The sequence below is a fragment of the Platichthys flesus genome, chromosome 18 (assembly GCF_949316205.1).
Source record: "Platichthys flesus chromosome 18, fPlaFle2.1, whole genome shotgun sequence".
In the NCBI taxonomy this organism is placed as follows: Eukaryota; Metazoa; Chordata; class Actinopteri; order Pleuronectiformes; family Pleuronectidae; genus Platichthys; species Platichthys flesus.
In genome coordinates this window covers 462,578-479,209 of record NC_084962.1, presented here as the reverse complement: position 1 = coordinate 479,209, position 16,632 = coordinate 462,578, and the positions used below count along the sequence as shown (strand labels likewise).

Genomic DNA, 16,632 nt, shown 5'->3' with positions numbered 1-16,632 from the left:
AGCATGCGCCGACCTTAAGGCACTGTGCGGATCAGCTTTCTCCAGTGTTTACAGACATCTTCAATACATCACTGGCTGAATGTGTGGTAACCGCCTGTCTAAAATCATCCACAATCATCTCGTTCCCAAAAAGCAGAGGATCACAGGCCTTAATGACTACGGACCAGTCGCCCTGACCTTTGTGTTTAAAGAGATCTTTGAGCGCCTCATGCTGACCCACCTCAATGCCAACCTCGACCCACTGCAGTTTGCCTACCGAGCCAACAGGTCTGTAGACGACGCAGTCAACATGGGACTCCACTTCATCCTCAGCTCCGCATTCAACACCATCGCCCCAGCTATTCTTTGTGACAAGTTGACACAGCTGAGCGTGCCTTAGCCCACCTGCAGGTGGATCACTGACTTCCTGACTGACAGGAAGCAGCGAGTGAGGCTGGGCAAGCTTGTCTCTGAGCCCCGGACCATCAGCACTGGAGCCCCACAAGGTTGTGTGCGCTCCCCTCTACTCTTCTCCCTCTACACCAACAACTGCACCTCCAGCCACCCCCCTGTCAAACTCCTGAAATTTGCCGACGAACCCAACCCTAATTGGATTAATCTCCAATGGGGACGAGGCTGCCTACAGAGAGGAAGTTGACAGCCTGGCTTCCTGGTGCAGCCAGAACTACCTGGAGCTGAACGCTTTAAAAACTGTAGAGATGTTAGCAGACTTCAGGAAGAGCCCAGCCCAAAACGCCCCCCTCACCCTGTGCGACTCCCCAGTTAAAACAGTGGAGTCTTTCAGATTCCTGGGGACGATCATCGCACAGGACCTGAGATGGGCGCAGAACATCACCTCCACCACCAAGAAGGCCCAGCAGAGGATGATCGTCCTGCGACAACGGGATTCAACATGCCGCTGATGGAAAGTGATGGTTGAGTTCTATACAGCCATCATTGAGTCCATCCTCACCGCATCAATTACCGTCTGGTTGGCTGCCTCCACTGCCAAGGACAAAGGCAGACTGCAGCGGACCAGTAAGAGAGCAGGCAAGATCATTGCTGATCCTTCGCGACTTTCGACACCTTTCCCATCAGCCTCAAATGCACTGCCTTCAAATGTAATATTTTCCAGAAAATGTATGGTCAATTTAGGAGAATTCGAGAACTTAACTTTGTGGATTTTAAATTAAAAACTTTCTAAGGAGCCGCAGGAACCGTTTTCAGTATGTGGAGATTCAGTTTTTTCATCTACAAAACAGATAAGAAAACACTGGAGAATGTCAGAATCTTTGCAACAACTGCGTAAGTGAGTAAGATTGGTTGGTGAATGAGGCCCATTGGGTTTATGGGTTTCATTATACACAAATAATGCCACTACAGGAAACATGGTATCTATTTAAGTATCTATTTAACCTAAGTATCAAATATGGTAAAATTGAGCAATATGATATTGAATAGTAAAAATACCTCAGAACCTCAGAATGAAAACTAAAAATGTCTCCACGGTGCCCTCAGGGTTTAGATAATATGGCGGTGTGGCCTAGGTGGTAGAGCGGGCGTTCTCCAACACGAAGGTTGCCGGTTCAAACCCCACTCTTCCCTATCTGCATGCCGAAGTGTCCTTGGCAAGATACTGAACCCCTAAATGGCCTAAAAGTGTACTAAAAATGTAAGTCGCTTGGCCAAAAGCGTTAGCTAAATGACATGTAATGTAATGTAATATGTAATATAAGAGTGTTCATATCTATACCTGGTAGAAAGAAACCACTGATGTCCAATGGATAATGGTTTATAAGGCACTGAAAACAGACCCTTTGAAACTGAGAGCTGACAGTTAACCAGCCTTACCTGCACTTGTTGAGCCGATGCCAGCTGTGAGTACAGAACGAGGCATGATCTTAGCAGCATACTTCAGGAATTGAGACTTCCCTGTTCCTGGGTCACCAACCAGCAGCATATGACACTCACCTAGAAAAGAAAGAATTTACTCAGAGAGACAGTACTTTACAGACAACCAGTCTACCAATTACAAAACCAAACTAATAGCAAACATTTTAACTTTTTAACTTTAACTTTAACTCTTACTTTCAGTATTGTGGTGAGATTGAACTCTTTTTTTCCAATCTTTTTGACTTTGATAGACAAGATTTTTTTATTGTCAAATGCACAACAATAACATTAAGCAGTCGCTGGCAGTGAAATTCTTGAGTCTCAGGCTCTCTTCTAGCAATGCTCAAGTAATTACAACCTATAAAATAAAATAGAAATAGGATAAAATAGAATATCAAAACTTAAAATAGATAATCATGTTTGAATTATTTTGGTTTAGTTTCTGTTTGCTTCTTGTTGTAAATGTAACATGAAATGAAATTGGCACAGCCACAGTTAAGTAGACAACATTATGAGGCTGAGCTAACCACATAATTAGCATTCCAAGCATACAATCACAGACGAAAACAAAACTTCCAACATTCCCCTTTTGAAACCACATTAAAATTTTATAGATTTGCATTATTTTTATCTGCAGCAGTGCATTAATTATTACCTCCCTCGAGGAGGTTATGCTTTCATGTTTTGTCAGATTGTCTGTTAGTCAGTAGGATTACACAAAAACTGTGGGAAAGATTATGGTATAGGTCAGGAAAGAACACATAATGGTTGGTGCAGATCCAGATAAAAGGGCGGAATGATCTTTACCATTGAGAGATAGGGTGCTCCAATTTTTCATTGATATCTCAGAAACATTACATTACATTTAAAATTAAAACTGAGAACCGCGATATATAAATTATCTTTCACCTGCATTACAATAAAAACTATACAAAAGTCTATTATTTAATGTTTGACCTCATTTGTATCGTTTTTTCGAAAACAACCACATATTTTAATTTTGATTCTTCCAAACTATTTGAAAAAGAGACGGGACGGTAAAGCCTTTAGCACTTAATAATGTTTCCATTCCTTTTCACAACACTTAAAAGACATTGACAAGTGTTTCAGGGGTCAATTTGCCCAAATATTCCTGCAATAAAGTCTTAAGGTTTGCAACAGTACGGGGTCTCGACATTTCAAAATGCCCCCCATATTCTCTATTGTGGCCAATTCAGGACAGCAGGCAGGCCAGTCCAGCACCCCCACCCTCTTTTTCATCAGTCATGCTTTTGTAATGTGTTCAGAATGTGGTTTGCATTGTCCTCTTACAATATGCATGGATGTCTCTGGAAAAGATGTCGTCTTGAAGGCAGCAGTTGCTGCTCCAAAATCTATATGCACTTTTTGGCATAATGGTGCCCTCACAGAAGTGTAAGTTCCCTTAACGAGGGCACGGACACAACCCCATACCATGACAGACCATGGCTTTTGGACTTGTTGCTGGTAACAGTCTGGATGGTCCTTTCTTCCAAAAAACATACCGTAAATACTGACTTGTCTGACCGCACTGAAATTTCTCCAGATTCCCTAAATCTTTTAATAAGGTTATGCACCATAGAAGATGAAATATCCAAATCCCTTCCTATCATTCATTGAGGAACACTGTTTTTTCTATAGGTTTCTCACACATTTGTTGGCAAACTGGCAATCCTCTGCCTATCTTTGCTCCTTAAGAGCTAGGCCTTTCCTGGATGCTGCTTTTGTACCAAGTCATGATTACAATCACCTGTTGACATCACCTATTTAAAATCACGGCATTATTCTAATCATTCTACCTGATACTAGCCCTAAATTGGCCCCGTCCCACCTTTTGGGGGAAAGTGTTGCAGGCCTGAATGGCAGGAATGGATTTGTTGGGGTAGAGTCGACACAAAGAACCATTAAAACTGAGGCCTGTAGGCCATGCTGACACCAGCTTTAGAGTTTTTCACTCTGAAGCCACATTAGAAACAAGAGCCATACCCCTGATCTTGGTACCAGAAGAATCTATCCTCTGCACTCCGCCAGCCAACACCATGGCCACTGCCAGTTTAATCACATACATGCCAAATACCTGTGGGCACAGGCTCAACAAGATCTGGTTTCTACCTAAAGAGAGGGGAGAAGATAACATGTTTAATCAAAATAAAACAGAAAAACAAAAGTCCTACTATGTTTTTATTTCTAAGAGAAATTTTTACATACCAGCTATGGGATCATGTTTGTAATTATCCCAGAAAACAGCAAATTCTTGCAGAACATCCTTCATGAGCAGTGCAGAAGCAGTCTGCTTGTTGTTTACTTCTATATTGTTAGCTTTGAGGACCATCTCCACATCACTGCGAGTGCCCTCATATAAGGGCTTCCAGCGTTGGCACATTACTCCATAGACGGTCACGTCATCTCCTGGGAGCACACAATAAATGAGCGTGCTGAACACGGTCACGGTCAGTCGAAAATAGATAGTGGTTTCTTTATCAATTGAATTTCTCACTGAATTTTATTTTAACTCTGATACCGTAACAATGCTTTGTATCACAGCATATGTTTTACCAGAAAAGACATTTCCATTACAATTTCTCCTTTATCAAAAGATTTTATCTAAGGTAACTCATATCGCGGACAAACAACATAATGACACTGCCTTCAGAGCAAAGTGTCTCAGGTTACAGCTCTTACCGGATTTACAACTGTCGACCAGGTCATCCTCAAGAACTACCACCATAGAACGAGGAATACTGCCCACTGACAGCCTCTGCACCTTTGGTGCAGAAACAAGATTTACTTTGACAAAAAAGAAAATCCAGATTTTACATCCTGGATGTACTAACTTTGTTATCTTAAAAAAACAATTATAGGATACATTTTATTTTTTAATTAGACAAATGGGGATTGTATTCATAATTGCCTTACTTGTTCTTGTATCTTGATCTCCTGATAGTCCTTGCAGGCTGAAGGCTCAGATCCTCCTGACAGACAGCTGAATTTGTATGAACTACAGCCATCAGGATTAGGGCAGTTCACAGGTGGGACTGAGGCATAGAACTGGTCAAAATCTGCCTGCATCGAGAAAACATGTCGACACTGGCCACACATGTAATCACGCTCAAATTCCAGAACCTATGAGAAGCAGATGCATAATTCATGAGAAAAAACAAGAACATGGCCACACTCACCAAACTTGAAAAAATCTAAATTTTGTCCAAATGTATGTTTCTTTATTGAGGCACTTATCACCATAAACTGTCAGGATAAAATATTGGCAAAAAGTACTCTGCAAATGAAACAAAACCAACTTGAGCTGGAAAGCTACAAAAAAGTTGAGTACACTGACTTTTATATTACCAATTATGGCTTACTGCATGAACAAGCATTTAAAAACACACTTTTTAAGCCTTTTGAATTTAATGGAACAGAAATTGTAAGACAACCGACAAAAGATGAAAGAAACCAGATTGATAGACTAGCTCAAACACAGTTGCAGCAGTGTCTACACCTTACTATGTTAAGTGCCTTGATGTAATGTATATTATGATTTGGCACTATACAAATTAAATTAAATTGAAATGAGATATAGAAGGAGTCACACTAACAATAACAGCATATAAAAATGGTTGCAAAAGTTATAAGACGATCAGTGACGATCAGTTACCTACTGTTACCTTTGCAACACTGGTACGTATGATAGTACCAGTGACAGACAAAAAATGCCCTACGTCTCTTGACCTGGGAATGGTCTCTCTTGTCAGTTCTGGACAAACTGGTAAACCTAGACAAACGATAGTCAGGGGGTCAGTAAAGAACAGAAAACTTGAAAGGCAAATGTAATGAAAATTTTATCATTTATGGATTTGATATTACATGAGCAGACGTGTATGCAGAAGATTGACCAAATCGGCAACTTTAGGTTTATGATTACTGATCAGAGACTATAACTTTATGGAATCTTTTTGCAAATGGCTTGGATCTCACATCTGGGGTCTCACTCTAGAAGTCTTCCACACTAAATGAAGACAGGATGTCTCCCACCCTGATAAGACACCAGGAGGGTAATAAATACATTTAAATACCCAATGGAGGAGGCTGTGAGTTATGAAAACACAGATTTCTCCTCTGTTCCACGCTCATTTGTACATGTCATTCAGGTAATGTGTACTGTGTAAGTCCATCTGCAGATGCTGATTTAAACTTCCAGAAAGAAGTGTTTGACTTTGTGCTTGATTCACAGAAATTGTCACCACACAAATTGACAGCAAACAAAATTATCCAGTCTCCAATAGAATAAATATCTTAAAGATTTGACTCTATATCCTTTTTTAAAAGAACAAGCTATGCAAAAGTTTTGTCTCACAACCAACCAGTGTAAGACAGTGCATCTTTGGTGAACAACTGTCTGTGTTTTCATTTCTCATTTGGGATGCACTGATTGATTTGTTCAGTCATGAAATCATCATCTGTACACCTCTGTCCGTGAACGACACTGAGATCATTCTTAGGTGTGGGATTTTTTTGCTGTAATACATGTGAAATATCTAAAAAAATTCCTGAACCTATTTTAGCTCCCTCCGTTAGGTTACCTATTCTTCTAGCAAAGATGGGTCGGCACTCTGCTGACTTGTTGTAAATTACACTATTGCAGGTCGAATGTGAATGTCGGGGCTCACAGACACTTTGATGACACCACATGAGAAGTATTGAGGCCTTGACTTCCATTGTATGGGATTCTGCTGCAACAAAGTTTTCCCATGAAACCCCTTAGGTGTTTGGTGGACTCAAACACTTCCAACCCCTCCATCGGCAGAGTGGTGAATAGGTAATGAGTGAATTTAAATTTCAGTAAACTGTCCCAGAAGGCCAGCTCGGTCTTGGACTGCCCTCTTGACTCCATTGAGAAAGTGGGTGAGAGGATGATGTAAGCAAAGCTGAAATACCATCTTGTAACACCTATAACCCCTACATAACACTGTGGTGGCCATACGCAGCTCATTCAGCAGACTGCTGAACCCAGAGTGTAAGCACGAGCGGCTTCCAAGGGTCCTTTACATTTATATGTATGTAGCACATACTAGTTAGGTACTCATATTCATACAATAAACCATACCTGCTTATATACTTATTATTGCCTATATATGCATATACATCTCTTTCAATCTCCTTACACATAATGCAAATAGAGTAATATCCTCATGCAATCGTCCTGCGCCACAGAACTTTAATCTAATGAATTTCTGAATACCATTCAACTTCACCATGTAAGCTCTGGGTAACAGCAGCTAACATCAGATCATCTTTCCAAGGTGGATGTCTAACCTGTAATGCGAGCATGAAGTGTGTTTCTCATTCGGTGCTCCTTTGTTCTTTGTCCTTCGAAGTGCTTGCGAGAAGCATTCTGTGACAAGTCCATCGCTGTTCTTTGTAACACTTTATCAAATATAGCCAGGACATCGTTCGGATAGGCGTTGAAATAGTCTCCAACCTATGGACACACATATTCTATATACCATGTAATTAATGAAAAACAGGTTAAACTAGGGCTACATTGTAGCACTAACGGGCCCGAGCACAGGCAATTTCAAGTCTGTTGCGGTCGGGGAAGAGAGAGCGATTGATGAACAAGCGCATGTCTTTGCCTTGCGTGCGTTTTAAGCTGTGCAGCAAGAATAAAAGCGTCACTTCCTGTAGCCAGCAGGTGGCGCTGTGATTTTAAGTCATGGTGTCTTTGTAGATGTCATCAGGTCGCAATTATTGTCTTACATGTCTAGTTTGGAGTTGGTTGGACCAAATATGTCCAAGATACAGTTGTTGTGATTGATGGCGTGTGATCAGACTTTGAAGCCACGCCAGGGTGAGACAGTATGACGAAAAGTTGATTTTTTTGATAACTTGATGTCATGTATTAAATCATGCTAGTGTTGGCAAGTGGTTGGGGGCAATCAGTTTAATTTGCAGGCAGCACATTTTCGTCTGTAATAGACAAATGACATAACTTCTAAAGCTGAATTTGTGTGACAAGCTGTATTATGTGATTTTTTTGGTCGTTCAAAAAGTGCAGTGTTTTAAGCAGTGATGTATTACAGCAGTGCTGTTGCGCTCATATTCATTGTATCGCAGTGTTTGTGATGGTGAGTCCTAATGTTGTCAATAGATGTAACAACAAACAATGATTTCAGATGTTGGATTGTGAACATGTGACGCGTGATGCTGGTTGCATTTGCTTCAGTGGCGATTTTGCCCTAAAATTTCGGGTGTGGGAATTATGTATGATATCATGTCACTATCAGAAAAATAGAGGTAGCTGATTATTATAAGCAGTAGGCCTATATAGACCAGTAAGATATACTATGGGCTGCATTTTGAGTGCCAGCAGGGAGCAAAAATCCAATGTCATTGACAATGCACATGTTTTAGAGTCGGCGCGACACAAAGATGTTGTCTATATACAGCATTAAAGTAAAATGATTGCAACAAAGTGAAAAGATTAGACAGACACAAAGCTTCACATCAATGTCAACATCAATACTGTGAATAAAGAGGTTTAGGAGACGTAGTGCTACTGGAAACAGCTGTTTGTAAAATGCAAATGTGACTTGCAAGTGGTGTGTCCATGTGAACAGTATAAGCTTGGGCAGTTGAGCCCAGAGTAGAGAGGGATAGAGCAGAGACGGAGTGCAAGAGAGAGGCTCGTTTCATAGAGCAAGAACACAGATAGAAATGCATGCAAATCAAGTGACTTCAAATCAAGAGTATAATGCTTGTGAGGCAAGGTTATGCGAACAAACATTCATGGTACTTTGCATATAAAATCAAATCAAATATATTAGTACACAAAGGACAGATGTAATGAACGTTCTGCACAACAGCGCAATCTACATGTGGAGTCCCTAATAAAGACATGTTGATGAACTGTTTCACACCTATTGTTGACCTTACATGTAGTGTTGAATTACCTGTCAGTTAAATGCATTTATTGAGTCCAGCGAGATGGTTAGTTTGATGTAAGGAAATGTATTGGGATAATATATGAATAATCCACAAATAAGTAAGTAATTGTATGTTATGTTGGCAGTAGGTCTTGGAATTATGATTATTACACAGATGTGATGTGTTAATGTCGGCGCTCTTATGTAGCGTGAGTAATTTTGCGGATAATTGTAAATAATAATAGTCATTTCAATTTCAATAGGGCCTCCCACCGATTTCGGTGCTCGGGCCCTAATAATAACTAGGGCTACGTTGTAGCACTAACGGGCCTGAGCACAGGCGATTTCAAGTCTGTTGCGGTCGGTGAAGAAAGAGCGTTCGATGACCAAGCGCTCGTCTCCGTGTTACATGCGTTTGAGCACTGCAGCATGGATAAACGCCTAACTTTCTGTAGCCAGCAGGTGGTGCTATCGTTTTAAATCATGGTGTCTTTGTAGATGTCATCAGGTCGCGACTCTTGTCTGGTTTGGACTGGATTGGACCAAATATGTCCAAGATACAGAAGCTCATGTTTTAATGGCGTGTAATCAAACTTTGACGTCATGCCAAGGTCACATCGTGAGACAAGAAATCGATCTTTTAATAACTTTTCATCTCCATCTTGTTGTGATGACACTCAACTAAATTTCACGTTGATCTGATGAAAGCTCTACAACAAGTACATCAAAGTAAAGGTTTGGAATATGGCCAAAAAGGCCACTTAATCCAAAATGGCGGGCTTCCTGTGATTTTAAGTCACAATATCTTGTAGATGTCTTCAGGTCGTGACTATTGTCGTACATGTGTAGTTTGGAGTCGATTGGACCAAATATGTCTGAGATAGAGAAGCTCGTGTTTTGATGGCGTTTCATCAAACTTTGACGCCACGCCATGGTCAGACGGTGTGACGCAAATTTAATCTTTCAATAATTTTTGATCTCCATTTTGTTGCACTCGTCTAAATTTTAAGTTGATATGGTGAAAACTTTACGAGAAGTACATTAAAGTAAAAATATGGAATATGACCAAAATGGCCACTTAATCCAAAATGGCGGGCTTGCTGTTAATTTTTTCACAATGGTCATCAAGGCTTTTTTGTGCATCTTATCATGATACACAACTATTCTCATTTTCGTGAGGATCAGTGAATGCTAAATGAGGGGCTTTTCCGTAGGTGGCGCTGTTGAGCCATTTTGCCACGCCCATTTCCAAATACTCCAGAATACGTAAATTTACACCACTTTCTAATTTACTGCAAACTTTTACAACTTTTTGACCATGTTTAAAAATTCTCAGAATAATCCTTTCAATTTCAATAGGGCCTCTCACCAGAGGTGCTCGGGCCCTAATAATAATCATTTCAATTTCAATAGGGCCTCCCACCGATTTCGGTGCTCGGGCCCTAATAATTAAGTGTTTTTAAAGAATCTCTCCAATGAGCAGATCAGTAAACAATACTTTAAACTCGCAATAAAATGTTTGTTTTTTTATATTATCATCAGCAATATATCTATACAGTAAAAATAATCCTCTTCCCTGGCCTGTAGTTGAACTGATATCCATATCACAAGTACCCCGGCATACTTCTGTTTGTTTTAACTTACCTCCATATTTGTTTCAAACAATGTCATTGCATTGACAAGGACAGGGTGATGGGTCTCCTCATTAGCATCTGCAATAAGCTGAAGAATGTCACCATGATGATGTTCTGTCAGATAGGTTTCAAACACCCGTCCAATCAGTGCCTCCTGTTCTGAGTTTATCAGCATGTTGAAGCGATTAGAACTCCTAGAAAAAGAGAAATTATCAAATCAGACAAATGTCATATTCACTAGAAATAAAATGTGGCAAGTACTTAGACTTTTATGGTCACAAATAGGTACAGTATTACTTAATATACACACTGTAACCACCCTCTCCACCCTGTGGGCCTGTTACTTGCCATATCTCCCAACGACTGATGTATAATCACTTCAAATAGGTTGCTCCTCAAACACTTTTTCTTCTTATTGGATTTGGCAGACTAGACACTGCAATGACATATTGCTGCCCTCTACTGTTTGTTATATGTGCACCTTTTGATGATTATTAGAACGTGTGTTCATTGTCCACTATTATGCAGAAAGTCCATCAGCTTCGTAAAAACTGTTTCTCCAGGTGTTCCCGGATCTCTGAATAGTTTTCTGCTAAGGTGAGAATAGAAACAGAGAACATCATTCCTTCTATCTCTCAAAAAATGTCTTTTCAAGGTCAGAAAATGTATGAAAAGACCCCAAAATTAACACTGTAAGTGTGCTTAGTAAAGCTATGCATGACTCCCTGGGTGTCTGCCATGGACTTGTGGCTTTTTATTTATCATCAGTCATATCGCCATCACGACATTAAACAACGTTATCACAGATCGCATGTATTCTGATCATCCATGTCACAAGTTCAGTTCTATTCTTCCCCATTGGCAGCATTCTTTGTAAAATGATCTCAGAATAAGAATTATTTTTATTGACATGTATATTTGCACATACAGGATATTGCCCTGGTGTGGTTGTTGCACTGTACATAAAACAACAATATAAAAACAGCAATATAGAACAACAATATATATAGTAAGAGAGTTATGGGCAGGTGCGGTTCTAAGGTGCAGAGATTGGTTTTAGTCCTGATAGCCCGGAACCTTTTTGGGATGGGAAGGATCAGCAATTATCTTGCCTGCTCTCTTACTGGTCCTGGAGCAAGTCTATGAGAGCCGACTGGTCACAGCCGATGACCTTCTCAGCTGATCGAATGATCCGCTGCAGTCTGCCCTTGTCCTTGGCAGTGGAGGCAGAGAACCAGACGGGGATGGATGCGGTGAGGATGGACTTAATGATGGCTATGTAGAACTAAAGCATCACTTTCTGCGGCATGTTGAATTTCCTCCATTGCCGCAGGAAGAACATCCTCTGCTGGGCCTTCTTGATGGTGGAGGTGATGTTCTCCGTCCATCTCAGGTCCTGTAAGATGATCATCCCCAGGAATCTTAAAGACTCCACTGTTTTAACTGGGGAGTCGCACAGGGTGAGGGGGGCGGTTTGGGCTGTGCTCCTCCCGAAGTCTGCTACCATCTCTACAGTTTTTAAAGCGTTCAGCTCCAGGTAGTTCTGGCTGAACCAGGAAGCCAGGCTGTCAACTTCCTCTCTGTAGGAGGCCTCGTTAGAGATTAATCCAATAAGGGTTGTGTCGTCGGCAAACTTCATGAATATGACAGAGGGGTGGCTGGAGGTGCAGTTGTTGGTGTAGAGGGAGAAGAGTAGAGGAGAGAGCACACCTCCAGTGCTGATGGTCCGGGGCTCAGATACAAGCTTGCCAATCCTCACGGGCTGCTTCCTGTCGGTCAGGAAGTTAGTGATCAACCTACAGGTGGGCTCAGGCACGCTCAGCTGTATCAGCTTGTCCCGGAGAAGAGCTGGGGCGATGGTGTTGAATGCGAAGCTGAAGTCCACACACAGGATCCTGGCGTAGGTGCAGGGGGAGTCGAGGTGCTGGAGGATGAAGTGGAGTCCCATGTTGACTACTGCGTCGTCTACGGACCTGCTCTGTAGGCTTCCTCATTCCCCTCTACACCGGTGTGTGCCGGTACGGTACCCAAATAAAACCCACCTCATGCCCTGCTTAAAGGGGATATATTATGCCAATTTCACCACAGTTGATATGGCTCCTTGGGGTCTTAATGAAACATTTTTTGGTCAAAATACCACAAGGATCATTTAAAACAGCACCCTTTTTACCCTGTCTAAAACAGCCTTCCTCAGATTTGAGTGCCCCGCCCCCGACACACTCACACTCACACACACACAGACATCTTAAATCTCCCCTTAGCATATTTAAGGTTGTAAAATAATTTTAAGTCACTGTCCTACACATATATTTCTGTATCCGTTTGTTGTGTTTCTTCATTGAAGTTACAATTTTCAAACTACTACACCTTCTGAGATCTAAAGTTATGAAAATTTTAACTTTTCTTCACACCGTGTGACCATGGCGTGGCGGCAAAGTTTGATTACACGCCATCAAAACACGAGCTTCTGTATCTTGGACATATTTGCTCCAATCGAGTTCAAACTAGACATGTAAGACAAGAATCGTGACTTCTCATCTCATCTCATCTCATTTTCATCCGCTTATCCGGGGTCGGGTCGCGGGGGGAGCAGCTCAAGCAGGGGGCCCCAGACTTCCCTTTCCCGGGCCACATCGACCAACTCTGACGGGGGGATCCCGAGGCGTTCCCAGGCCAGTGTTGAGATATAATCTCTCCACCTAGTCCTGGGTCTTCCCCGAGGTCTCCTCCCCACTGGACGTGCCTGAAACACCTCCCAAGGAAGGCGCCCAGTGGGCATCCTTACCAGATGCCCGAACCACCTCAGCTGACTCCTTTCTAAGTAAAGGAGCAGCGGCTCTAATCCGAGTTCCTCACAGATGGCTGAGCTTCTGACCCTATCCCTAAGGGAGACGCCAGCCACCCTTCTGAGAAAACTCATCTCGGCCGCTTGTACCCGTGATCTCGTCCTTTCGGTCATCACCCAGCCCTCATGACCATAGGTGAGGATAGGAACGAAGATCGACCGGTAGATCGAGAGCTTTGCCTTGCGGCTCAGCTGTCTTTTCGTTACAACGGTGCGGTAAAGCGAACGCAATACCGCCCCCGCTGCTCCGATTCTCCGGCCAATCTCACGCTCCATAGTACCCTCACTCGCGAACAAGACCCCAAGGTACTTGAACTCCTTCACTTGGGCTAAGGACTCATTTCCTACCCGGAGTAAGCAATCCATCGGTTTCCTGCTAAGAGTCATGGCCTCAGATTTAGCGGTGCTGATCCTCATCCCAGCCGCTTCACACTCGGCCGCCAGCCGATCCAGTGAGTGCTGAAGGTCACAAGCCGATGATCCAATGAGGACCACGTCATCTGCAAAAAGCAGTGACGAGATCCTCAGACCACCGAACTGCAACCCCTCCCCACCACGACTACGCCTCGATATCCTGTCCATATATCCAGCTGCAGTCCGATATCCAGCTGCAGCCCTTCGGGCCTGTCGGTACCCTGCAACCGAGTCAGGAGTCCTCCAGGATATCATATCCCGGAAGGCCTCCTTCTTCAATCGGACGGCTTCCCTGACCACCGGTGTCCACCACGGTGTCCGAGGGTTACCGCCCCTTGAGGAGCCTAAGACCCTGAGGCCACAGCTAGCCGCCGCAGCTTCAGCAATGGAGGTTTTGAACACCGCCCACTCCGGCTCAATGCCCCCAACCTCCACAGGAATGCCAGAAAAACTCCGCCGGAGGTGTGAGTTGAAGATACCTAAGACGGGGGCCTCCTCCAGGCGTTCCCAGTTCACCCGCACTACTCGTTTGGGCTTACCAGGTCTATCCGGAAATTTCCCCCACTCCCTGATCCAACTCACAACCAGATGGTGGTCGGTTGACAGTTCCGCCCCTCTCTTTACCCGAGTGTCCAAAACATGCGGCCTCAGATCAGATGACACGATCACAAAATCGATCATTGATCTTCGGCCTAGGGTACTCTGGCACCAGGTACACTTATGAGCACCCTTATGTTCGAACATGGTGTTTGTTATGGATAATCCATGGCTAGCACAGAAGTCCAATAACAAACGACCGCTCGGGTTCAGATCAGGGAGGCCGTTCCTCCCCACCACGCCTCTCCAGGTGTCTCCATCGTTGCCCACGTGGGCGTTGAAGTCACCCAGCAGAAGTACGGAGTCCCCTACTGGAGCCCCATACAGGACTCCATTCAGGGTCTCCAAGAAGGCCGAGTACTCTGAACTGCTGTTTGGTGCATACGCACAAACAACAGTCAGAGTTTTCCCCCCTACAACCCTTAGGCGCAGGGAGGCGACCCTCTCGTCTACCGGGGTAAACTCCAACACCACGGCGCTCAGCCGGGGATTTATGAGTATCCCCACACCCGCCCGGCGCCTCACGCCCTTGGCAACTCCGGAGAAGAATAAAGTCCAACCCTTATCCAGGAGTACGGTACCAGAGCTGAGACTGTGCGTGGAGGTAAGCCCCACCAGATCTAACTGATAGCGCTCCACCTCCCTCACAAGCTCCGGTTCCTTTCCCCACAGCGAGGTGACGTTCCACGTCCCCAGAGCCAGCTTCTGCCGCCCGGGTCTGGTCCGTCGAGACCCCTGACCTTCGCTGCCACCCATGTGGCTGCGCACCCGACCCCAACGGGTCTTCCCACAGGTGGTGGGCCCATGAGATGAAGAGAGGGGGGGTGCCACGTAGTTTGTTCGGGCTATGCCCGACCGGGCTCCGTGGCAAACCCGGCCACCAGACGCTCGCCATCGAGCCCTCCGTCTGGGCCTAGCTCCAGACGGGGGCCCCGGGCTTCCTCCGGGCTGGGTCCCATCTCCTCTTTTATCGATATTCATTGAGGGTTTTTGAACCATTCTTAGTCTGGCCCCTCACCTGAGACCACTCTGCCATGAGAGACCCTACCAGGAGCACAAGGCTCCAGACAACACAGCCCTCAGGTTCACAGGGACACACAAACCTCTCCACCACGATAAGGTGACGGTTCAAGGAGAGGAGAATCGTGACTTGAAGACATCTATACAGAAATCGTGAGTTAAAATGACAGCGCCCCCTGGTGGCAACAGGAAGTGTCTTTTTTTTTTTTTACTTCTTACACTTGGAAGTATTCCTCCTCATCCACTTTGCAAAATCATGTCAAACTGTGTCAAATGGGTCTCAAGACTTGGTAATGTAGCCATAAGATTACTGTGACTTTTCATCATGCGGATTATTGATGGCGTGGCATAGGGATGCTCGATTATGGAAAAAAATCATAATCACGATTATTTTGGACAATATCAAAATCCCGATTATTTAAAAGATTATTAATATGTGCCCTTATTCTGAAGTCTATGCTTTATTTTTTAATCCCTTCCAGTTCCGGTAAACACCGATGACGGCTGTGTGTCTTATTCCTCTGTGAAACCAGGATATCAGTTCCCGGTTATTCAAACCCTTAATGATGATCACTCTAACACTCTATGACCGACTGACAGGCGCGGAGAAATGCGGGTCCGGTCTGACCGGTCTGAACAGCCAGACAGAGGCGCGCTTGAGAATAGTGGTGTGCGGAGCGGCCGCTACATGGTGTGCTGCTGCCCTCCCTGCTTTTCCAGTAGCACTTTTTTTTTCACCACCGATCAGGCGGTGAAAAAAAGGACTGAAAGGACTGAATTGCGCATGCAATTATTTGGCTTTTTTCGAAAAAAAGCCAAATAATCGTTTCAACTCGATATAGTAGTTTGGAGATCGTTTTACTCCATAATCGTAATCACGCTTAAATTTCGATTAATCGAGCAGCCCTAGCGTGGCATCAAAGTTCATCAGCTCGCCATAACACACAAAATCGCTGTAACTTCCGTGTTCATGGGTCCAGCTCCCTCAAACTACACGTTTGTATCAACAGCCCCCCCTGAAGATATTCAGATAGTTTTAAGGAATAGGCGTGGCAAAATAACTGACTAGCGCCCCCTAAAGGCGATTGGTCTACATCTACAAAAAATTTTTTTAAAAAAGAACCGATGGGACATGTTTCTTTCATGACAAAGAAATACGTCTCTTTTTAAGTTGATCTGATAAAAGCCCTACGACAAGTACAGTCTGCAAAGGACCATCACTGTTGCCCTAAAAGAAAGTGGTTTTGAAAACGTCCTGGCCATATCGGAAGATTGTTTGGCTCTTCAAACAAAGCCCATCAAATGGTCA

General features: G+C 43.7%; 1 protein-coding gene across 6 annotated transcripts in view; it reads right to left on the bottom strand.

The window, feature by feature from the left end:
* Positions 1–16,632, bottom strand: part of mcm9 (minichromosome maintenance 9 homologous recombination repair factor) — a 38,519-nt gene that overhangs the window by 18,117 nt on the left and 3,770 nt on the right. For 2 of the 6 annotated variants that reach the window (XR_009924580.1, XM_062411527.1), the window contains exons 2-9: positions 10,458–10,641; positions 7,204–7,369; positions 5,556–5,662; positions 4,807–5,013; positions 4,573–4,654; positions 4,099–4,299; positions 3,877–4,002; positions 1,831–1,950 (exon numbers count right to left, since the gene is read on the bottom strand). Coding sequence is in view for 5 of the 6 variants with exons in the window: in XM_062411527.1 (XP_062267511.1) it covers positions 1,831–1,950; positions 3,877–4,002; positions 4,099–4,299; positions 4,573–4,654; positions 4,807–5,013; positions 5,556–5,662; positions 7,204–7,369; positions 10,458–10,622 (1,174 nt within the window). In the remaining variant the exon portion in view is untranslated. Of the gene's footprint in view, positions 1–1,830; positions 1,951–3,876; positions 4,003–4,098; positions 4,300–4,572; positions 4,655–4,806; positions 5,014–5,545; positions 5,663–7,203; positions 7,387–10,457; positions 10,642–10,928; positions 11,050–16,632 lie in introns of those variants that run through there. The other 4 variants (XM_062411528.1, XM_062411529.1, XM_062411531.1 and 1 more) reach the window with 4 other exon arrangements.